At 37.6% G+C, this 25588-nt stretch overlaps 1 protein-coding gene across 4 annotated transcripts in view; it reads left to right on the plus strand.

Moving 5' to 3' along the window:
- Nucleotides 1–22259, plus strand: part of LOC105466686 (aminoadipate aminotransferase) — a 32815-nt gene extending 10556 nt beyond the window's left edge. For 2 of the 4 annotated variants that reach the window (XM_011715762.3, XM_011715764.3), the window contains exons 5-14: nucleotides 4108–4182; nucleotides 8418–8627; nucleotides 11500–11565; nucleotides 12909–12991; nucleotides 13448–13544; nucleotides 14775–14836; nucleotides 15688–15752; nucleotides 17348–17454; nucleotides 20493–20594; nucleotides 21515–22242. In XM_011715762.3, coding sequence (XP_011714064.2) covers nucleotides 4108–4182; nucleotides 8418–8627; nucleotides 11500–11565; nucleotides 12909–12991; nucleotides 13448–13544; nucleotides 14775–14836; nucleotides 15688–15752; nucleotides 17348–17454; nucleotides 20493–20594; nucleotides 21515–21556 — 909 coding nt within the window. In that variant the 3' untranslated portion in view covers nucleotides 21557–22242. Of the gene's footprint in view, nucleotides 1–4107; nucleotides 4183–8417; nucleotides 8628–11499; nucleotides 11566–12908; nucleotides 12992–13447; nucleotides 13545–14774; nucleotides 14837–15687; nucleotides 15753–17347; nucleotides 17455–20492; nucleotides 20595–21514 lie in introns of all 4 variants that reach the window. The other 2 variants (XM_011715763.2, XM_011715765.3) reach the window with 2 other exon arrangements.
- Nucleotides 22260–25588: the final 3329 nt, after the last annotated feature.

The raw sequence follows: 25588 nt of genomic DNA on the forward strand, positions 1-25588 counted from the left end.
GATATAAAAAGTTATTTTAAAGAGGTAACAACTTATCTTGGATCAACTTATCTTATGTTGGAGAAGCAAACAAATGCAAAAAAACACACACAAAAAAAATCCTCTATTCTTTAACTCCATTCCCCCCACATTTTGACTTTGAGATATCTCAATTTACGTATTACCTATCTTAACAGGTTGCTGTAGCTATTAATGTTTTTGATTGATTTGTCATTTGGGCTTCATATGAGAATTATGAGTGGATCACACACCATAATTACAATCATAGAATATTCTGGGTTTGTCCACGTACTTAATTTTACCAGTGGGATTTTTACCTTGAAAAGTTTTCTTTTGTACATTAGTACTTTTTTATTTCAGGTTGAAGAATTCCCTTTAGCATTTTTCATACGATCTGGTGGTGGTAAATTCTCTCAGCTTTAGTTTGTCTGAGAAAGACTTTATCTCTCCATCATATTTGAAGGATAATTTTGCTGGATACAGTATTCTTGGATGATCGCTTCTCAGCCTTCTGGCTAAGATCAAGTGTACAATATTCTTGGATGGGCCGGGAATGGTAGCTCACACCTGTAATCCCAGTGCTTTGGGAGGCTGAGATGGGAAAATTGCTTGAGGCCAGGAGTTCGAGACCCAGCCTCGTTAACATAGCGAGGCCCCATCTCAATCAATCAATCAGTTAAAAAAAAAAACAATATTCTTAGACAGCAGCTTTTTTCTTTGGGCACTTTTAAAATGCCATGTCTCTTCTTCCTGGCCTGTGTGGTTTCCATTGAGACGTCTGTTGTGAGACAAATTAGAGCTCGTGTATGTATTATTTTCTTCTTTTGTCTTGTTGCTTTTCATATCTTCTGTTTGTTCTTAGCCTTTGAGAGTTTGATTCTTATATGCTTTGAGGTAGTTTTATTTGGATTAAATCTGTTTGATGTTCTCAGACCTTCTTTTGTGGCCTGGATATTTATCTGTCTCAAATTTTAGAAACTTTTTCTGTTATTATTTCTCTAAATAAGCTTTGTACTCCTTGCTTTTGCTCACCTTCCTCTTGCAGACCAATGATTCTTAGATTTAGTCTTTCGGGGTAATTTTCTGTATTTTGTAGGCATTCTTTGTTCTTTTTTCTTTTTTCCCTGACTGTATTTTCACATAGCCAATCTTCAAGCGTACTGATTCTTCCTTCTGCTGGGTCCGTTTTGATTTTGAGAGCCTCTAATGAGTTCCTCAGTTCAACAATTCTGAGTTCAGTATTTCTCAGTTCCAAAATTTCTGGGGCGTTTTATTTTTATTATTTCAATCTCTTTGTTAAATGTCTCTGATAAATTTCTGAATTGCTGTTCTGAGTTATCTTGAAGATCACTGAGTTTTCTTTTCTCTCTTTTTTTTTTTTTTTTTTTTTTTTTGAGACGGAGTCTTGCTCTGTCGCCCAGGCTGGAGTGCAGTGGTGTGATGTCGGCTCACTGCAAGTGCCACCTGCCAGGTTTACGCCATTCTCCTGCCTCAGCCTCTTGAGTAGCTGGGACTACAGGTGCCCGCCACTACACCCAGCTCATTTTTTGTATTTTTAGTAGAGACAGGGTTTCACCGTGTTAGCCAGGATGGTCTTGATCTCTTGACCTCGTGATCCACCCGCCTCGGCCTCCCAAAGTGCTGGGATTACAGGTGTGAGCCACCGCGCCCGGCCCTGAGTTTTCTTAAAACTGCTATTTTGAATTTTTGGTCAAAGAGCTTACAAATTGCCATCTTGTTAGGATCAGTCACTGGATTGTTGCTCTGTCATTTTGGGGAGGTCATGGTTTCCTGTTTGCTATTGTTTCTTGTAGGTATACATCTGTTTTTTGCATTGAAGGATTACTTATTTATTCTAGTTTTTTGTTTGTTTTGTCTGGCTTGCTTTGCTTTTTATTGGATATATTTGCTTAGTAAATCTCTATTGCTGGGTCACTGCTTCCTTGTTGGCATCTTTGTAGGTAGCACCTTAAGCCCAGGTTTAGTAAATAATTCGAGAATAGCCTGTCCCAAATCAGGGAGGTCCCAAAGGATTTATTCCATTGGCATGAGGTGGCTAGCAAAATAATTATGCCCAGGAACCTCTGGAGCATTCCTCCTGCAGTGTGGTGCTGCTGAACAATCACTCTGATTTGGCATGCCCTTTTTGCTGAGTTACAGTGCAGAGTTTCCAGGGCTTGGGATGGTAGTCCTGCCTTCCCATTTTGTCTCTGCCTTTCCTCAGGGATGTTTTTTCCTCCAGTCAATCATGATGCTTTCCAAGGGTTAAGGCAAGGACAGGACTCCTGCCAGGGAACCAAAGATGGTGGGGAAACTCTTGGCCACCTCAATCTCACTTTTTCTAGTGTAGAAGCCGTGAGTTAGGGGGAGATTTTCCATGTGCTTGGTGCCAGGCAGAATTGGGAGGAGGAGTATCATAGATGCAGAAGTATGTTTTTCTTACCATCTGCTCAGAGTTTTTTCACTTCTCTATAGTCCTAGGAACTGACTCATCCTCATATTTGAGTTCTGGGTTGTTTCTGGTGAAAATTTTAGCACTGTATATTTGTTAGTGGTTTTGTGGGAGGGAATGAAGCCAACTTGCTTCTACACCACCATTTTGGAACTGGAAGTCTCCCCCGCCCTTTTGGAAACACTGTCCTCCTCCACCTCTCTCAGTAGCATGTTGTGTGGTTCTCCTCCAGCCCACTTGCCCTGCCTTCCTTGCAGTGTCCTCCTCTACCCAGCCATTATTGATTGGAGTTCCCTGTAGCTCCGTCCTTGAACATCTCTCCTTAGTCTATGTACTTTTCCTGGGTATCTCTATTAACATTCACATGATCAACCATATGCCAGTAACTTCCAAGCTCCTTCCAAATCCATTTGTCCATCTATCCATCTGACATCATCACAGGATGTTTCAAAGGCATCTCACACTAAAACAAATCATCCTCTCACTCAGATATGGATGGCTTTTTGGTTTTGTGTTTCAGTGAATAGCACCACCCCCACCATCTATCTAGTTCCGTAACCAAATACCTAGGCATCATTCTTGACACCTCCACTTCCTCATTTCCCTATTGTCCATAATCATGTTCCGTTACTTTTCATTTCCTAATACCTCTCAGTTCTTTTCTACAATTCCACTGTCACCACTCTACTTTAAGATGACCCTTATCTGTTTCCAGGACCGTGGCAGTAACTTCCCAAACAATCCTAAAAACTTTCCAAACTTTCCACATGTATTCTCACCCTTCTTTTATTCTTTCATACTGCAGTCAGATTGATCTTTTCAAGATGAGTATCTGATCATGCAACTCTCCCTCCCCACTCTCTTCTTAAAATCCTTACTTCCCTCCCTTGGCTCAAATGCCTACATGGTTGGTCTCTGCCCACTTCTGTCTGATCTCACACCACTCTTTACCTTCTGCCTCAAGACACATAATTATTTTGGCTCTTCACATGTAACTATTGTCACCCCCTACACCAACTCATCACTTCTTCCAGGATGCCTTCCCTGAGTTTCCTCAATGCCTAGGTCTTCCTACAATGAGCTCTCATGTCATTGTGCATCTGTACTTAATATCACTTACCACTGTTTTTAATTGCACATTTATTGGGTAGTTATTTAATTGGTGTCTAGCTTTCCCAGTGGACCAGTAGCTCCATGAGAGTAAGAACCATGTCATTTTGCTCACTATTTTATCTCTGACACTTTACACAGGCCTGGCTTATAGTAAACATTTAATAGATTTTCAAAGAAGCAATGAAAGGAATAAATGAATGTTAGGAGCCAAACCTCTGTTCACCTTACTCAGGAACAGGAGTTGGCAAACTGTGGCTTGAGAGCCAAATCCAGCCCTTCATCAAATTTTGTAAATAAAGTTTTATTGGAATGCAGTCACACCCATTCATTTATATATTGTCTATGGCTGCTTTTTCACTATAGAGGCAGAGTAGTTGCAACAGAAATACTATGATCCACAAAATGTTTGCTGTTTGGCCCTTTATAAACAATTTGCTAATTCTTACTGTAGAATCATGTGAGCTCAAACTAAAAAATGGGCTTCTGAGCATGGAAACAGTACTAACCTATGCTAACAAGCTAACCTATGCTTCTTTTGTTAGGTGTTTGAAATGATCATTAACCCTGGAGATAATGTCCTCCTAGATGAACCTGCTTATTCAGGAACTCTTCAAAGTGTGAGTATACATTTTACAAAAGGCAACTCTGTTGTGGTAAATAAGAAGAAAACTTATAATAAAAGTTTTATAATAACTTTATAATAATAAAGTTAATATCTTATTAACTTTAGAATAATCTATACACAGAAAAATGAAGTAGCATCTTTTATCCATAAGCAGGATAATCTTAAATGATATATACAAAATATGTTAAAGGTAGCCTCTTCTTTATACATTTCTTTTTAAAAATCTAAGTGTATAGGCATTAAAATTAGGTTATACAAAATCGTGTCCAATTCTCTTAATATTTCACTTTAAATGTAATTTAAATTACAAAAATTTATTTTTTATTACTATCTTATTACCATATGCATAAGTACACCATGTTATATGTCAGTTTAGTATACTAATATAGTATAATTAGGACTTTCCACTCCAAAGTTAGATCCGTGGAACTGTGATATACAGAATGAGGAAGCGGATGATCTGACTCTGCTCTGCACTGGTCAGAGCACATTGCTGAGAATTAGGTTTGTTTGGGGCAGTCTACTTTAAGAAAGAAATGTCCACAACTGGAGCATATTCAGAGAAAGATAGTCAGAGTAAATAGGGAATTGGAAACCATACCATATGATGAATGTTGTAGGAACTGGAGCTATTTTCCCCAGAAAGAAAAGACTCAAGAGAGGCATGAAAACTGTCCTCAAATACATAGAAGTTAGTCATGTAACAAAAGAATTAGATTTATTTGTACATGACCTTAGGTTAATAAAACTGGAACCACAGGGAAACAATTTCAGCTCTATATAAGAACTTGCTAACCACTGGCCTTACCGGACTTCATAAGAGGTTACAACATTGCCCATCACTGTAGGTGCTCAGTTACTTTTGACTGCCACCTAACACAAATACGGCAAATGTAATTCTAGCTTAGAGTAGGGGAATTGAATGAGATGACCTTTATGCTCTGTTGATTCCAACTACATGGATTCTCTTATTTTTTAAAAATTTTATATTATTTTTATGAAAATCAACATATAAAGCAATATATAAAACAATTCCATTTGTAATAGCATCCAAAAGAATAAAATACCTAGGAATAAATCTAACAAAGGAGGTGGAAGACTTTTACATTAAAAACTGAAAAATTTTGCTGAAAGAAATTAAGCAAAACTCAAATAAATGGAAAGACTTCCACTGTTCGTAGAATGTAAGACTTACTATTGTTAAGGTATTAATACTACCCTAAGCAATTTACAGATTCAATACAATCCCTATTGATATGCCAACAGCCTTTTTTGCAGAAATAGAAAAGCCAATCCTTAAATTGATGTGAGTTTAAAGGACCTAAATAGCCAAAATAATCTTGAAAAAGAACAAATTTGGAAGACTCTCACTTCCCAATTTCAAAACTGCAAAGCTACAGTAATCAAACAATGTGGTACTGGCATAAAGACAATCATATAGACCAATAGAATAGAACTGAGCATCCAGAAATAAACCCACAAATCCAGTTGATTTCAGTAAGGGTACCAAGATCATTCAGTGGGGGAAAGGGTAGTCTCTTCAACTGTGGTGCTGGGACAACTGGATTTCCACATGCATATGAAAGAACTTGGACCCTTACCTCACACCATATGAAAATTTAACTCAAAATGGATCAAAGACATAAATATAAGCACAAAAGCTACAAACAGGAGAAAACATAAGGGCAAATTTTTATGACCTTAGATTTGGTGGATTTTTTAGATATGACCAAAAATATGAACAACAACAACCACAAAAATAGATAAATTGGACTTGAAGATTTAAACGTGGTTGTGTATCAAAGGACATTATGAAAAAAGCGAAAAAAGAGTCTATACAATGGGAGAAAATATTTATAATAATATATCTGATAAAGCTTTAATATCCAGAACATATAAAGAACTCCTACAACTCAACAACAGAAAGATAAACAACCCAATTTAAAAATGGACAAAGGACTTAAATAGACATTAGTCTGAAGAACATGTGCAAAAGACCAATAAGCACATAAAAAGATGCTCAGCATCATTAGTGATTAGAGAAATGCAAAGCAGCATAAATCAACATATGAAAGCTGCAAGTTCCATGATCATGTAGTGGTTAGTACTCTACAATGTGTGACAGCTGTACCTGCAGTCTGATTATTTGGCAAGACTCAGGCTTGGGGAAAAAAAATTTTTAAGTAGAGAAATGCAAATCAAAAGTACTGTGAGATACTACCTCACACATACCAGGATATTATTTTTTTAAAAAATAGTGAATATGTGAAGACACTGGGGTCATTCATTGCTGGTGGAAATGTAAAATGGTATGGCCACCATGCGAAAGTTTGTCAGTTCCTCAGAAAATTAAAATAGAATTACCGTGTGACCCACAATTCCACTCATGGGTATATACCCAGAAAGAATTGAAAACTGGGACTGAAACAGATACTTGTATACAAATGTTCATTGCAATATTATTTACAATAGCCAAAAGGTAGAAGCAACTCAAGTGTCCATCAGTGGATGAATGGATAAATAAAATGTGTTATATACATACAATGGAATATTATTCAGCCATAAGAAGGAACACAGATCTGTTACATATTACGATATGGATGAACCTTGAAAGCATTTTAACTTTAAGAAGCCAGACAAAAGGACAAATATTGTATTATTCCAATTATATGAAACATCTAGAATAGACAAATTAATAGAGATAGAAAGTAGATGGGTGGTTACCAGTGGCTGGGAAGAGTAGAGAATGGAGAGTTATTGATTAATAGGTACAGAGTCTCTATTTGGGGTGAGGAAACAGTTTTGGAAATAGAGGTGATGGATGCACACATTGTGAATGTAATTAATGCCACTGAATTGTACTCCTAAAAATAGTTAAAATGAACTAGACGAGGTGGCTCACGCCTGTAATCCCAGCACTTTGGGAAGCCGAGGCTGAAGGATTACTTGAGGTCAGGAGTTCGAGACCATACTGGGCAACATAGCAAAGCACGTGTCTACAAAGTTTTTTTGTTTGTTTAATTAGCCAGGCAGAAGGCAGAGGTGGAAGGATCACTTGAACCCAGGAGCATGGTGTTACAGGGAGCCATAATTGCACCACTGCACTTCAGCCCGGGCAACAAAGTGAGACCTTGTCACTTAAAAAAAAATTTGTCGCTTAAAAAAAAAAAAAAAGGCTTAAAATGGCAACAGTTTTACCACAATAAAAAACCTAAAATAAAATAATTACTTTTTCTTAATGATTGGATACTCATAATTTACTTTCCTAAACTCCTGAGATTTAAGATTACATAATGCCTGTGAATGTAAAACCAGTGTCTACATACAAAGCGTGCATATACACACACACAAATGTTTTCACATACCCAAACAGAAAAACAGAAGCTGTATGCCAAGCTTTGAGGAAATATGCTAATAAGCAGTATGCGTTTATTGTATGGCGCAGTGTTGATTTGCTTTATTCATGGTAGATGTGCTTTATAAGATTAAGGCCTTTTAAATTTGTCATAAGGAGGATCTGAATTGTTCTTTTTTATGCATAATTCTACATTTGACTGCTAAAAGAGTATTTGCTTTTCATTTGCAATTTTTTTAGAACCTCATTCAATTATTATTTCTTAAGTTCCTTTTTTAAATTTTAGTGCTCAACCATGAATGAGATTCCACAAATTTGTATAAAGCTAAGTCTATAAGCAATGCCAGTACATGCCAGTACAGCCTTAGCAATTGGTAAAATATGGAAATTCTACTATACTGCTTGGTGATCTGCTCATCCCATTCATTGTCCCACCACCACCTGTAATCCCAGAACTTTGGGAGGCCGAGGAGGGTGGATCACGAGTTCAGGAGATCCAGACCATCCTGGCTAACATGGTGAAACTCCGACTTTACTAAAAATACAAAAAATTACCTGGGTGTGGTGGCATGCACCTGTAGTCCCAGCTACTCAGGAGGCTGAAGCAGGAGAATCTCTTGAACCAGGGAGTCGGAGGTTGCAGTGAGCCAAGATCGCACCATTGCATTCTAGCCTGGGCGATAGAGCAAGACTCCATCTCAGAAAAAAAAAAAAAAAAGTGTATAACCTTAACCCTCAGGAGCTCAGAGCTGCGTGCAGGTTTATATATTTTTAAGGGTATGAATGAGCAAGTTCTTGGTTAGAAGGAAAAAAAAAATAGCACTTACATTTTGTAATCACGACTGACTCAGGCTTTCTTTTGTGCTCAACAGCTGCACCCACTGGGCTGCAACATTATTAATGTTGCCAGTGATGAACATGGGATTGTTCCAGATTCCCTAAGAGACATACTTTCCAGATGGAAACCAGAAGATTCAAAGAATCCCCAGAAAAACACCCCCAAATTTCTTTATACTGTTCCAAGTGGCAACAACCCTACTGGAAACTCATTAACAAGTGAACGCAAAAAGGAAATCTATGAGGTACTGTGGAATGGGTTAAAGCAGTTATGTTCCTGTTTCTTTGTGACTTTTTAGAAGAGCACTATGCAAGCTCCCTTTCTCATTAGCCTTTTGCTTTCAAGGAATATAATTTTTAATAAAAGGAAATCATATATGCTCAGGGTCCTAATAAATTTAGACACAATAAATTTCTGCATCTTTCCTTAGTTATTAGATTTTTCTTTCCCCATAATTGATGTTTTAATACAAACGAAATAGCATCCTTGGCCTGATGTTAAATTTTATGAGATTATTTAATATTTTACCCCAAGTTTGATTTCTGTTTTTTCTGTGTTGTTAACTTGCCTGTTCTGCTTCCTACTCCTTGTCATCTTAGGTTACCAAGAATTCTTTAAAAATAAGAGGCATGCTCCCCTTTTATGAAATCTCTCTGAGATACCAATGATGCCTAGCTTTTCACTATAAACATTTTTTTAAGTATCAAACATATGTTAAGCTCCACAGAAATCTTTGAAAAATAAGAGAAATTTTGCCTTTTAGAAAGTCTCTTTTATGTATCTGACTGTGCCCCCAACCTTTTACTACAAATAGCTTTTTAAAATAAATACCAAACCCTTTTTAAACTCTATAGAATTTAGTCACATCCAGTGGAATCATAGGAAAGATTTCAGCCAGTTCCTTTTACTTAGAAAATTTTAGGTTCAGGCCGGGCGCAGTGGCTCATGCCTGTAATCCCAGCACTTTGGGAGGCCGAAGCAGGTGGATCACAAGGTCAGGAGATGGAGACCATACTGGCTAATACAGTGAAACCCCATCTCTACTAAAAATACAAAAAATTAGCCCGGCGTGGTGGCAGGCACCTGTGGTCCCAGCTACTTGGGAGGCTGAGGCAGGAGAATGGCATGAACCCGGGAGGTGGAGCTTGCAGTGGGCTGAGATCGTGCCACTGCACTCCAGCCTGGGTGACACAGCGAGACTCCGTCTCAAAAAAAAAAAGAAAAAGAAAATTTAGGTACAAAATATTGTCTCAGATTGGGTGCAGTGACTTACACCTGTAATCCCAGCACTTTGGAAGGCTGAGGTGGGAGGATCGCTTCAGCCCAGGAGTTTGAGACCAACCTGGACAACACAGCAAGACTCCAACTCTAAATATATATATACACACACACACATATACACATCTAATACATGTATATAATACATGTAAGTATATCTATATACACATATATACATACACACATATATTTACACATATATACACACACATATACATACACATATATACACATGTATATATACACATATATATATACACACACATATATATGTACACACACCACATACACTGTCATGTTCTTATGTTTGTACTTCCCGGGCTCTGTCCTGAGTTCTCTTCTTTGTTTACATACCCCCCAGGCAGCCTTGTCCAGTTTTGTGTCTGTCTATTCCATTACATACACAATGACTGCCACATTGCCTGGCCCCTACCTCTTCCCTGAGCCCCAGGCTTCTGTATCCAACTTTCTACTGATATCTCCACAGAGATATCTAATAATCGTTTCACACTTAACATGCCCAAAATAGAACTCCTGATTTTCCACTGCCCTACCCCAAACCTCTGATCTCCAGCCTCTCACATTCTCCATCTCCATAAAGAGTGCAACTATGAATGGTTACCCTTTATTCCTGTCTTTCCCTCCTTTGCCCCACATTCCCCACATCTAGTTCCTCCTGTGGACTGTACCACTGAGCTTATCCAAGTCCATCCATTTTTCTCTGTTGTCATCACTGTCCCCATCTTCTGAGCCCCTGCCTGCCCTCACTGGAATCCTCCAGTGCCTTCACTGCACCAGCTGCATTTCACCCTGCGCTCTTAACCAGTCACACTCTTCCCACAGCAGCCAGCCACATCCATCCCTGCAGAAATGTCAGTATAAAGCCGGGCTCCAGGCTCCAGTGGTTTCTCCTTGCAGTTAAAATAAAGCCCAAATTCTTTTATCTGCCCTGCAGAGCTAGGTAACATGGTCAGTCTATTCTCAAGCCTTCTCTCTTATCATTCTTCTTGCTGCACTTGGGGCAGCCGCACTGTCCTTTTTAGCCCTTAAACATGTCAAGCATTTTGCGTATCCTGCCGCCTTTGCCCTCATTCATCCCTCAGTCTAGATTCTTCTTCTTCTGATATTTGCACAGCTGACTCCTTCCTGTCATTTTAAGCTCTGATGTTACCTGGTCCGGAAGGCCTTCTCAGTGATTGAACCTGAAATAGCTACCCTGTCGCTCTCTTCCCTCACCTGTTGTAATGCGCTGCCCAGCACTTTAAAGCCACCCATCTAGCTGGGCACAGTGGCTCACTCCTGTAATCCCAGCACTTTGGGAGGCTGAGGCAGGTGGATCATTTGAGGTCAGGAGTTCGAGACTAGCCTGGCCAACATGGTGAAACCCCATCTCTAGCAAAAAATATAAAAATTAGCTGGGTGTGGTGGTGCATGCCTGTAATCCCAGCTACTCGGGAGGCTGAGGCAGGAGAATCGCTTGAGCCCAGGAGGCGGAGGTTGCAGTGAGCCAAGATCGTGCCACTGTACTCCAGCCTGGGCGACAGAGCAAGACTCCATCTCAAAAAAGAAAGTAAATAAAACCACTCATCTAATGTTTATTCTGCTCATGATCCACAGGCTTATGTATATGCTGTCTTTTCCCCTGGAATCTAACTTCCATGAGAATAAGAGCCTTTAATGCCTTGTTCATCTTTTTATCCTCATTGTCTAAGACAATAGACACACAGTAGTTTTTTGAATGAGTACAAAGAATTACAATTCCAAGTGAATTTAATTTTAAATAACTTTTAAGAAATAGATTGCTTTAAGAAATAAACAATTACCTCAACCTTTTTTAGCTTGCAAGAAAATATGATTTCCTCATAATAGAAGATGATCCTTACTATTTTCTCCAGTTTAACAAGGTAAGTGATGATATGAACTTATTTCACTATTAGAAGATAAGTTGTTGTAAGTTACTGCACTGTGTTGGATATTAGGCTGACTACGGAGTCAGAACTAATCCACTTTTACATGGAAAGTAAATCAATTATGATTAATTTGCTACTACTTTACTTTTCAGTCTCCCAGTTTTATTATGGAATTAGTACCTTTCTTTTTTGTTATTACTGCTCTTTCCAGAAATTACTTTCCTTCAAAACAGTAGCTGGCTTTCTGTACCAGGCACTGGGGCAAACAGTAGATCAGGGCTGATGGATGCCTTGAACTCCACATCCAAGTTCACAGCTCCTCAAACATCACCCAGGGATGTGAACTGAGTTTCATCTTTGGCTGTCGACTTCTGTGTCTTGGTGGTGGCCGATTAGAATGATGTATGAGAAGGGTTAGGAAGCCATGCTCAAGCTGAAGGAGAAAGAGGGCTGTGCTCCGTTAGCAGTGTCTCCCATGGACACAAGAGGAGGCATCACAGGCAGCACACCACACATTTGCCACCCTGTCATTTCTGTCGTGGATCTTACTTCAGAGTAATGGGCATTTAGATTGATTCTCACACGTGTGCAACCTTTCATGATGATTTTTTCTGATAGATGATAATAATAGTAAGACCAAAGCCTGATTCTTCAAAAGCCAACACTTTCTTTTGCTCTCAGGGCCGCAGAGAACATACACTTGGATTCAGCTTGCCCCTTAAATATAGTGGGAAAAGATAAGAACTCTTTATTTCTCTACAGGGTTTCCTAAAACATCACTTTTGCCTCCTGCCTCCCACCATCAGCATGCCAGCAAATTTCCTTTCTCATTTGTAGCTACTTTTAAAGTAAATGTTGAAGTCAGTCTTTCATATTGACTAATTTCTCATCTTCATTCGCATCATTTTTCCTTCTGCCGATCGTAAGGATCAGCTCTCTCTCTGAATACCCTTGAGTGCTGCTGGCCATCTTCATTATAGTCTTGTTCAAGCTAGTGTTCCTTGAGTCCCTCCTGTAAGTCTGTTAATCCTGGATTTCAACCTCTGGGGCAAAGAGGGCCTGTTTGAAGTTTCCCTAAGTTCATAATAATGGCATCTGAAGCAAATAATAAGCCCTTGTGTGTGTTTTTGGCAGAAAAGCCATGAAGACAAGCAGATGCTAATAAAAGAACATGCATCTTTGTTTGTTATTCCATGTTAAAGGGTTGAAATAAAGGTAAGAGAATATTTGTACTGTTGTTATCCAAATCCATCTCCTGTCTACTCTCTATTCAGAATAATCATACAGTGACTAACAGAGCTTTCAGATCAACAGTATTTTTTATTTTTCATTTTAAGTTCAGGGTACCAACATTTCTTTCCATGGATGTTGATGGACGTGTCATCAGAGCTGACTCTTTTTCAAAAATCATTTCCTCTGGGTAAGGCCCTGTGTCTCTAACTTGATGCTAGATCTAATAGAGCCAGAGACAGTACCTCAGTATCTTTTAGTCTAGACAAAATTTTTCATTTAAAATGCTTGTAGTCTGCTTGTCTTAAAATATTAGTTTCATTATTAATATTAACATAGGCCTTTTTTTTGCTTTATTCACCTCCAATAATCAAAGATTCTTGACTGTTTATCTAACATTGTAGTGGGACCAGTCAGGTTTTTGATATCAGGTATGAAAGGGCACATTTGGAAATACATGGTCAATCTTGTTTTAAATGTACACTTAAATTTATTTTTGAAGTAAGAAGTAGTTTTATTAGAATGTTTTAATTATCTAGATCCTTTTGTCCCCAGGTCACAATTGTCTGTCTGATGAAATCAGGAAAGTGATATGTAATAATTGTTAATATGGAATTGGTATTGTGCCTTTTCTCTTTTGACATAGGTTGAGAATAGGATTTTTAACTGGTCCGAAACCCTTAATAGAGAGAGTTATTTTACACATACAAGTTTCAACATTGCACCCCAGCACTTTCAACCAGGTAAGGACAATTTAGGAAATAGATTTTTTTTTTGTAATTAGATCAGAATTTTTTAAAAAAATAGATGGTAGAGAACAGAAACTCCAAACCTGTTTAGTGACTCATAGTTTGCCTTCTTTGCAGACATGCTAATCTTTCCTAAATAAATTGGTTGGAATGCGTTTTAATTAAAATAAAGTAAAATTAATTTAAGAGAATATGTAAATTTCCTTACAAACTTTGAGAAATTATTGGATCCCTCTGTAACACAACCTTGCAAGAATGAATAGAACAGAAAAGTTTGCGTAGAATAGGACACTTGTTTGATATATGTTCCATAAAGTGCAGATGGCCCCATGTTTTGCCAAGTTGGGGACTTTTTTCATATTTTTTGTATCTGTTATCAACAGAAGTTCACATATTTTTGCATCTGTTATCAACAGAAGTTCACTATCAATTTATAACATTTTAAACTTTTTTTTTTTTTTTTTTTTTTTTTTTTTGAGACAGAGTCTTGCTCTGTCACCCAGGCTGGAGTACAGTGGCATGACCTTGGCTCACTGCAACCTCTGCCTCCCAGGTTCAAGCGATTCTCCTGCCTCAGCCTCCCAAGTAGCTGGGATTACAGGCACACATCACTATGCCCAGCTCATTTTTGTATTTTTGGTAGAGACAGAGTTTCACCATGTTGGCCAGGCTGGTCTCTAACTCCTGGTCTCTGGTGATCCCCCCGGCTGGGCCTCCCAAAGTGCTGGAGTTACAGGTGTGAGCCACTGCGCCCAACCTATAATTTCTATTTTAAATAGAAAATCTCCAAATATGTCTTGTAACTTTACATATCTACTGTACATTTTTATATTTAGAGAAGCGGTATAGTATGGCAATTAACAGCACGGGTCAGGAGCTGGATAGCCTGACTGAATTCAGGCTGGGGGACTCAGAAAAGTTAACTTAACCCTTGTGCCTCATTAGTAAAACAGAAATTTATGGAGATTACATTTGGTAAAATATATTAGTATCTTACAATAGTGCCTGCTACATAACAAGTACTGTATCAATATTTGTTATTTTTACTAGTATTGTCATTGTTATTAATTGACATTTGTTTTAAATCACTGACTATATAAGCTAGGCTCAGCTTGTTATATCTTATTATGGTTTACATGTAATCAAAAGTGGTTTGCTTTTATATATGCAAAAATTATATTTTCAGGGGATGAAACATGGTATTTTTGATTTTATCTCTTTTAGCTCATGATATCACAGCTTCTACATGATTGGGGAGAAGAGGGTTTCATGGCTCATGTAGATAGGTATTGTATCATTTCTTTAAATATTTATGAACAAAATAGGAGCCCAGTGAACATAATACAGATCACCTACAGTATTGATTTATTCTTCCTTCCTAAGTATCCTGGGAAAGGAGAGACAATAGGAATGGTCTACTATAAGTCAAAAGTCTATTCATTTTATTAGCTCTTCACCTAGCAAGTCTTCTCAGCATCCAAGGTGTGGTTTGAAAGCAGTGTCCACCCACTCCTAAGGTAGTCCAAAATTCCCACCAGGGTTAGGATTTACTTACTTAAATGATTTAATGGGTAAACTATTCATACACAGAAATATTTTATTTAATAATGATTAATTGTGAAGGATACATGACATGGGATTTGGCTCAAGTAAAGATGAGTGTGAACATAATTTCCCTAAATAGTCTGTATATTGGTACAAGTTATGGATTACTTTAGCTGTGTAAATGTGGTACCTCCTAGGACATTTAGAAATAAGGAGGAATTGGGTATTCGCATTCCCAGACCAGTGATTCATTATTTCAATAGCATTGTCTTTTATCCTGAGTGATGAGAACCAGTATTTAGACAACTAAACACAAAGATTGATCCTGCTACTTCTAGGTTCCATATTTTACATAGAAATGGACTTCTCTTTTTGAATTTTTATTTTGTAATTATTCTACAATGAAGGAAAAAACACAGCGGTTAAAAGTTTATCACCAGACAAGTGAAACAAATATGCTCCATTCTTCCATCAAGCATTCAACATTTTAATCAAGATAGAAAACAAATTCTTATAGCCTGGACTCTGGAGCCTTTTTCGCTTCTGCAGTCAATGTACTGAGCACATCTATTTCATTGTTTTCTTCTTCTAGGGTTACTGATTTCTATAGTAACCAGAAGGATGCAATATTGGCAGCTGCAGACAAGTGGTTAACTGGTGAGTGGAACATATATCCGTCCTCATGATAAACAGTATAAGAGTAGGGGCTAAACACTGCATATTACTAACAATCCTGGTGGAAAAGAAACAGTCCAGGAGTATTCTTGCTAAGGAAACATTACACCATAAATCATCTTAGAAGCAACATTTGATAAACCTGGGCACAGGCCTTCCTATCTACTTTACCTGTCTGCTGCAAAGAATTTGTGATTTAAAAAAAAAAAAAAAAAAAGATCTAAAAATCAACCTCTAACTTACTTAAAGCTTAATATTACCTATTTTCAAAAATTTTAGTTATTTCAGAATTTTACCCCAAAGGGTAAAATTGTCAAACCATGTTTCTTCTCTAAGTAAACTGTACAAAGGCAGATGTCTCATTGACACATAATTTGCCTTCTAATCATTAACCTCATTTTTCTCTGTAGTATTATCTATTGCTAACTTGATTACAAGATGTTTTAGATTCATTTTTCTATTATGAAGGTCAAATTAATCGCATGGCTTTAATTGTATTGCTAAAATGCCTTTGATATAAATAATAGTAAACCAAAAATAGCAATTCCTTATTTCTGTCCTATCTTATTTTCTATAAAGTCTTGGTAAAAACAGAATTAGTGGCCGGGTGTGGTGGCTTACGCCTGTAATCCCAGCACTTTGGGAGGCCAAGGCGGGTGAATCACCTGAGGTCAGGAGTTCGAGACCAGCCTGGCCAACATGGCGAAACCCTGTCTCTGCTAAAAATATACAAATTAGCTGGGCATGATGGCGGGCACCTGTAATCTCAGCCACTCAGGAGGCTGAGGCAGGAGAATCGCTTGAACCTGGGAGGCAGAGGTGGCAGTGAGCCAAGATCATGCCATTGCGCTCCAGCCTGGGTGAAGCAAAACTCCATCCAAAAAAAAAAAAAAAACAGAATTAGTATCTTTTTGACACGAGCACTATTTTACCACTTTGCATAATAGTACTGAAGAAAAACTTTTGATCAACAGCAAGTTCTTTTTTTAAAAAGATAGTAATGTAAATGAAAAATCATTAGGCTTTGTTTTTGATTTCTGTATCCTAATACTCAATGAAACATAAAGCCCACAACTGCTTCTGGAATTCTTGAATTTTAAGTATTTCTTTTCATAATTAATTACATTCTGATAAAAACGCTAATCCACTGGACATCTAAACTGTTACAAGAATAATAGAATTTGTTGTAATGCTGGAAGAATCCACAAATAATGGAAGAATCCTCTTCTAAATTGAAATAGCCATGTTTGTCTAAGTATGGTTCTAAGTGAAGGAGAGGTGAGTGGGATTTCTTGCACTACCCTGACTGACTGCGTTGTAAATATGCACACGTGAGCTATCACTTGCCCACCTTACCTCTCCCCTCCTCCCTCACCCGTAGTAACTCGTTGAAATAAAATCCAGAACATCAATTTTCAAGGCTCACAAAATGTTATTTTTTAAAATGCTATAATTGAAGGAACTTTTTTAGGAATACTAGTTTCTACTTACTACATTTATGCCATTTAACAACACACTTTGATATCATCCAAGATGCTTTACTTTAGAAGACATTTATTCTCTTCTTTTGTTTGTAGGTTTGGCAGAATGGCATGTTCCTGCTGCTGGAATGTTTTTATGGATTAAAGTTAAAGGCATTAATGATGTAAAAGAACTGATTGAAGAAAAAGCCGTTAAGATGGGGGTAAAACTGGGAGGCAAAGGGCTGGGAAACCTAAAGAAAAGTTACACTTTTTCTTTAATATTTTACTTGAATAGAAATAGAAAGAGATGCTTCTTGTTGCCCACCAGCCAACTCATAATGTTCTAATGTTAGATATTTTATTGCATTATCAAAATCGTAAGAGGTTTTTGGGTTACATAATTATCCAGCTGGTCTAAATTAGTGGAAATACAGTTGTTCATCTCAGCTACTGATTAGCATAGTAGCTGAGTGTGGTCTCTGGAGTCGCACTTGTTGGGTTTGAGTCCCAGCACCACCCTTTAGGGGATGTGTGGCCTTGAATAGGTTATCCTTTCTGTGCTTTGTCTGTAAAACAGAGGTAGTAAGAATCCCTCTCTCATAGGGTTGCTCTGATGATTAAGTGAGTTAATATGTGTAAAGCCCTTAGACTAGTATGTGGCACATACTCAGTGCTCAGTAAGAGCCACTGATATTTAAAATGAAGGGATTTTTTTCTGATGATGAAGATAAAGTATACTCATGATAGGATATTTGGAAAATGTATAAAAGTATAATGAAAATTTTTTAAATAGCCCATGATTTTACCACCCAGATTTTGTGACCATTTATAGTATAGTTTCTTGAAACGCTTGTTCTTTTAGTATTTTGGCTGTGCACTTATGTTACATGGTTAAAATTATACGGAAAAGTTTGTATCCTGATTTTTTTTTTCACTTAAAATTAGCTCATAGAATGTATTCTAGGTTTCTTTTTTTTCCCCTCTTTTTATATTTAAATTATAAGTCTACTTAGGTTTCATTTGGGGCATCAAGTAAGCTGAAAATTCTAAACATTCTTCTGTGTAGCTTTCCAGTTTACCAGATAAATTATTCCTTCTCCATTAATTAAAGCCATTAGCATATTTGTCAGTCTTTTACACACACTGAAACCTACTGCTAGAGTCAGTTTTGTCTTGAATCATAAGAACTAAAGGACAGATTGGACTGATGATGGCAAAGTGCCATGCTAGTGCCTAAGAGACAAGGTGCTCTAGAAGTTAGATCTAGAGACAGACTGCCTGGACTTCAGTCCTACCTCCACTGCCTGGGTAAAGCTATTATCCTCTCTTAACCATCTTATTTGAGGGCAGGACTCAAACTTTATTAATGGTTCTAACCCTAATCACAGCACATAGTAGGTACTTGATAAACACTTAATTGACTTATTTCAAATAATACATTGTAGTATAATAAATCAATTTGATACATTCTTTTCTTTTCTGTCAATGCCATCATCCTCAAAATATGTGGTAAGTGCTTATCTATAGGTATGTCTGAGTGAGGTGCCAAGGATATAGACTTTGTTTTTACTATACTCTTCTTCAGTCCTCTTCATTTACTCCATATATCCTGCTACATGTTCTTTTTTTACGTTTACTAAATAATCTCCAGCTTTATCCCCACTTCGTTAGCCCAGATGTTGGTTATCTTGCAAAGAGATTATTACCACTCCCTTCTCTTTCAGCTCCTTGCTTCTAGTACATCCCAAAACTCATCCATGCTACTGGGAGAAATGATGGCTTTCATTTTATTTTTAACCAGGACAGAGAAACCCATCTTCTGCCTTGAAATCTTTTCCCCAGAGTACTCCAGATCATGTCACTCCCAATTCCTCTTGTTTTAGCAGACAGTGTAACAAGCAGTTACTCAGTGCTTTTGAAGATCATGATTATACTAGTCAACCCTAATTATCGTAGAAGATAAACTTGAAAATATCAAAGACTTAATAAGCAATAGAAGTTTATCTCTGACTCGCATATAATTCTAAGATGTGACCTGCAGCCTGCTGTGTTCCAACAGTGATTCAGAGACCTGTGTTTCTTACATCTCGTTGCCTTTCATTCTTCAATACACAGATTCCAAGATGGCCACAAAATGGAAAGAGCGTGGCAGATCACATGTGGGATTATTTGTATGGGCCAGCCTTAGATGTCGCTTACCTGGCTTCTGCTCACATCCATTGGTTAGGATTCGCTCTCATGGTCACACACAGCTAGAAAGAGGCTGGGGAATAGGGTACATGTGATGCCCAGGAAGAAGAGGAAATGGAGCTTACCATCAGTGAGCTGTCTGCCTGTGTGGCCATCAAGAACAGCTGTTCCGACCACCCCATCTTGACATGCTTACTTAATACTTTTATTCCTTCATTTGATACATTACATCTTTTATCTCCTTTCAGTTCTTTGCACCAATTTTCCTCCCATCTCAGGGCCTTTACTCTGTGTACCTTTGCCCTCAAATACTGCTCCCTGCTTTTTGTCTGACCTAATTTGTGTTTCAGGCCCCAGCTTAAAAGTAACTTTCAAACTTAATTACTTAAAAATTACTTTCTAGTTCAACATTTGTTTGTATTTGTTACCATTTATCTTTCTTTAGTAAACTGTCCTTTCTACATTAAAGATGGAATTTGAGTGTTCTCAGTTTTTCTATATTCCTGACAGTTTGAGAAGAGATAGCATTTGCCATATTTATTCTGAACATTTTTTCAGTTTCTATGTGTTTAGTTTTGTTCATTGTATGACATACACAATTTTTATATAAATTAGTATTTTTTCTTTTTTTTTTTTTTTTTTTGAGACGGAGTCTCGCTCTGCCGCCCAGGCTGGAGTGCAGTGGCCGGATCTCAGCTCACTGCAGGCTCCGCCTCCTGGGTTCACGCAATTCTCCTGCCTCAGCCTCCCCAGTAGCTGGGACTACAGGCGCCCGCCACCTCGCCCGGCTAGTTTTTTTTGTATTTTTTAGTAGAGACGGGGTTTCACCGTGTCAGCCAGGATGGTCTCGATCTCCTGACCTCGTGATCCGCCCGCCTCGGCCTCCCAAAGTGCTGGGATTACAGGCTTGAGCCACCACGCCCGGCCTAAATTAGTATTTTTTTCTTGTGATTTCTTTAACTGCTTTTAAATTTAAAACATCCTTCCCTACTCTGAGATTAGGCTGAACTATATTATCTTTGAGTTTTTCTTTAGTGGTACATTACCTATCTTCCACAAACTCTCTTAGGTATTAATGCTCCCTGGAAATGCTTTCTACATCGATAGCTCAGCTCCTAGCCCTTACTTGAGAGCATCCTTCTCTTCAGCTTCTCCAGAACAGATGGATATGGTGAGTGTAGTATTCTCTTCAGAGTAATACTAGCTAGCAGTTCTATTTTTTTAATGCATGTGTATACTTTGTGAATTAGAATATTAATATCTGTTTGGGTTTCTAAAATTCAGGTATTTGTTGACCAGTCATGAACTATCATTCAAAGACCCATTTTACTTTGTTGCTAGACTTCTATAGAAATGAGACTAAATTGGAGTTAAAATTTATTGTCTGCATGAATAATGTATCACAACCTACTGAGCTGGGTAAATTGTCATGTTATGAGGAAAACTTCTTTCCTTCCTTTAATGAATTAATATGAGCCAGAAGTACAAATTCATGATGGCTGTCAGTCTCTTTCTCTGAAGAAAAAAGTATCAGCAAGGGTCAAATAGAATAATTTTCTTAATCGCAATCTAGCTTTAACCAACATAAGCTGTGTATGTGGAAATAAAACAGAAGAGCTATAAATTGAACAGTGCCATTAACCTTGAGAAGAGTTTATATTTATCCTTGGAAAGGGACATTTTTGGCATGTTCTTTATTTACTTGCATTCTCATGTCATTAAATGTGTTTTTCATAAGTTCTCTGTTTTAATTTATTAGTGGAGTTGGGCAATTGAATCTATATAAAATGCAGGTGAGAGGTTATATAAAATCTAAAATAATTCATGTTATGGATAAAATGGAAAATGATCTTGAAGGCCACAAGTAAAACAACAACAACAAAAAATCCTGGAAATCTAATGTACTTCAGTCTTCATATTTTAATAGACATTGATGGCATCCTGCATGGATAAAGTTGATGTTCAACTTGACTTTCCAATGCCTTCTCTCAACCTTAGACAGATACTCTTTGTTTGGATTTTTAAAGTTATTACAGAGTTTTCCAATGTAGTATCCTAATTTAATTAATTCTAATATTTTTTTCGTTTTAGGCCTTCCAGGTATTAGCACAACTTATAAAAGAATCTTTATGAAGAAATTAAACTAGGTTGGGCATGGTGGCTCACACCTATAATCCCAGCACTTTGGGAGGCTGAGGAGGGAGGATCACTTGAGCCCAGGAATTCAAGGCTGCAGTAAGCTACGATCACACCACTGCACTGTGGCCTGCGTGGCAGAACAAGACCCTGTCTCTTAAAAAAGAGAAAGAAAGAAATCAAACTAATCATGCTGCTCATGGATTTTTCCAATAAATTTCTTGTTTTGGCAGGAAGAAATGAACATTGGTATTATTAGACTTACAGATTAAATTAAATTTCCTCAAACATGTCCTATCTGTAGTAGTTCAACTAGACACCTTTTAAAGTGCCTCTAAATTCATCAGATGGCCAAAATGTATTTATAATCCACTGAAGCATTTTGAAAAATTTTCAACCTGTAAAAAATTACTTTTATCTTGGATTTATTATAAAGAACTTTATAGTTGCTTTATAATTTCCCATAAATTGTCTTTGAAACTAACATTTTACACTGAATTATTTTGAGATTTTAAAGAAGTAATTAAGTTCAAAATGGTATATAATGTGTACTTTTTCTACTTTTAGGAAAATTTAATGAGAGCTTATTGCAAAAATTGTTATAAGTTGATCATTATAAGTGACTTTCAGTAAAAGTACCATAAACATTATGTTATGCCACAGAAATTCCTTTAAAATAAAATTCTTAAACTAAACATACCTAAAGGCTTCAGACCCATTAATTCTAAGTAAGGAGGGGAGATCATGGACTTAGGAAAATTTACTACATTGTATTTTCATAATAGTACATAATCTACAAAAACACATTCTTACCAATTATGTAATTTAAATCTACTACAACCCTTTAAGGTATTGGGAAATACTTTTTTAATGATTTTTTCTCACCTTTTAAAATCTTTACTAAAGTAAGATATGCTTATTTTAGAATTTTCAAACAATCCAGAATATATAAGGAATAAAGTAAAAGCCACTCACTGTCTCACCCCCAGTGATAACTGCTATAAGCATTTAGCATTCTTCCTTTGCAATGTTCTTCTCTGCATACACATGTAATATGTAGAATAGGATCTCATTGTGACAGTGTATCATAAATACCCTGTATTTATTTTCTATCACTGTTTAACCAATTGACGAAGTGTTCCGTGACCCAGTAATTGTGAAGTTGTAAGTATCTTTGAGGAATTAGGAAGTTTATGTCATTATTATTGATGCCATCCCTTGTGTATATAAACATCTCCATCACAGTTATTATTTTCCTGGACGTCTGGATGAGATGTTACATCTTTCAACAGCTAAAATTCTCAAGCAGAAATCTCAACCTCAAAGATCAAAGCAGCTGTGACCCCAAGCCCAAATCCCTATTTCTGAGGCAACCAGGGATAATTATGTAGGACCGATTGAAGAGATGCAGGGCTTGGAGGAAGACCAAGATGAGGAACCTGACAATTCACTGTGGGAACAGAAAATTATAAATTAGACTTATAAAAGTAAAATTAGCCTTCCCCTTACTTTATTCAGTACTTTTCAACAATAACCAAAATTGCTTAGCCCAGCATTGCATAGATGAGTGCCTTGCTTTGATTTTGTTTGTTTGTTTTTAAGTCACCATCATAGAACAGTTGATTTGTAGATCGACTTATAATTCCCAGCTTTCAAGCAAGGGATTACTCCTAACCACAATCTTAAGAAATCTGTTTCTTCAAAGAAAACAGAGCGAGAAAAAGAGTGGGCACACACAGTGCCTTATGACTTAGTGCTTGTTTTTGTCTACTGAGATTATCTTTCCCTCATTAGGAAACTATAAAGTGTTGGCAAAATGGAACGTTATTCATTGCTATTGCCATTGTGAATTTTTCCAACCTTCTGGAAAAGCAATTTGGCAGTGTCTACCAAGAAACGTTAAAATGTTCATACCCTTGAATGCAATGTGTTTGATACTGTGGATTAGCTCACTCAGCATAAATTCGAATTTCCTGCTTGTATCTTTGAGCACTGTAAATGCAAAATGCTCCATTTCCAGATGCCCCTGCAGCTACAGTGTCAGATATGGCTGTCATTCAGATGCCCGGATTCAGAACTGAGTTAAGAGGGCAGCAAGGTAAGATGTAAGGCACGCGTTTTGCTGACATGGATCCTAGCTAAGGCAGTATGATTTTTATAGCAAGTAGCTTATTAGTTTGGTGGCTTTCTAATTCTGGCAGAAGCAGTGAAATGCTGGTGCTAGAAATGGTTCCTGGAAGCTGTATCTACTTTTTTAGCAATTCCAGCATCTTTGGAAACCACAGAATACATGATAGTAAACAATTTTCAACAATTTTGGAAATCATAGAATACATGATAATAAACACTTTTTGCTTTAATCAGCTAGAATAGTTTTCATTATCTACAACTGAATGCCAATCAGTATAGCCAGGGGTGTCAAGGGTCTCCAAGCTTGACGATTTACTAAACGGACTCACGTGTGATTGTGCACGGAGCAAAGTCTGGAGGAAACTTCCAGGCACAAGTTTCTGAGACTCCTGTCTCAGTAGAGTCTCCGTGAGGTCCCAGAGGATGTACTTAATTCCTCCAGCAAGGATGTGTGATAACACACGCAACCACACCTCACCTGAGACTGGTGGCCCAGAGATTTCTGTTGATGGCCAGTCACATATGCATACAGTGCCTGTATGGCTGACCTCAGTTACTGAAGCTCCACCCCACAGAGGGAACGCAGGTGTTCACTGTAAATCACATTGTTAGGATAAACTAAATGGATAAACTAAATGGAGTACAGTGTGGCTGAACACCTCCCAGCATGCAAAACGCTCTTATCAGTCAGAATATTGCAAGGGCTCAGTTCCGAGGAGCCAGCCAAGGGCCAGTCGTGAAAACCCCGCTTCCTTGGTAATGTGCGTGGTTTAAGTGGCCTAGATCTGCTCAATTAACCTTTTCCTTCCCGCCATGGATCCCACTTTCAGACATTTATAGTAAACAATTATGCAAACTATGGAAAATACTTTAAAAATCTGAAGATAGTAATTGCAGTTTCAAATAGCAGAAAGCTGGGGGCAGGGGCAGAGCTGTTGTGACTAAAGGTCTCACAACAGGAAAATGGTTGTCAATTATGGTTCATCCACTTAACTGAATATGAGGCAACCACTAAAACACCATTATGAAGCAGTATTATTCATTTTAGGATGAGGCGGTAAGGTAAAAATGAGTATAATAGGAATGAAAACCCAGGGTATAAGAAGCATAGCCATAGTTCAATTACAACTATGTGAACACAGAAAACATTACCAAAATGGTAACAGTTGGGTAATATTTTTCTTTATTTTCAAAATATTCTATAACGTGGCTCTTTCATCATTTACAAATACATTTAACACCTTAAGTGAACTGGTGACATGATCCCTTTTTCAGTTGGACAAACAGATTCCTAAAGGCAATGGTAAAAATATATAAATATCAGGTGGCAAAGGGGCTGCTACCAAACAATAGGAATCACATGGGAAGTCACATCCGTGCAATGACAGTCAGTGTGGGCCTGGACAAAAATTGCATGGGTGTCCTGCCATTAGTCTGCTTAGCTTCTGTGTGGAAGCCATGGTCTCCCTGGTCATGGTCTACAATGACTTCAAGCAAGCAGCTGGAGTAGCTGGTCCTGGTGGTGTTCAACGTGGCAATTTCGAGGAGGCCGATAATGGAGCAGTTGTCACTTGGCATACTTTTCTTTTAATTTAAATTTGACTATTTATTTGTCCACTTTAGGAATTTCCTCCCCTGCGTGTAAGATGCTTTCCCTGTAATTCTTGTAGAGCATAGTATATCTTCAAATTTCTTTTCTAACACAGCTAATTAAATACTCAGTGGGTAGGAAGTATTAGCTTTATCAAAAGTAGGTTTAATTATTTTAGAGAATCTAAAGTCTTAATGAAAGTGAAATATCAGCCAGTCATACAGTTTTCACTAGTGATGTGTGTTTATTAACATTTTAAGTTCTCTGAAGTCCAGAACCATACTCTCTTTCTCTAGGACCCAGTGGTA

Source organism: Macaca nemestrina, chromosome 3, assembly GCF_043159975.1.
Source record: "Macaca nemestrina isolate mMacNem1 chromosome 3, mMacNem.hap1, whole genome shotgun sequence".
Lineage (NCBI taxonomy): Eukaryota > Metazoa > Chordata > Mammalia > Primates > Cercopithecidae > Macaca > Macaca nemestrina.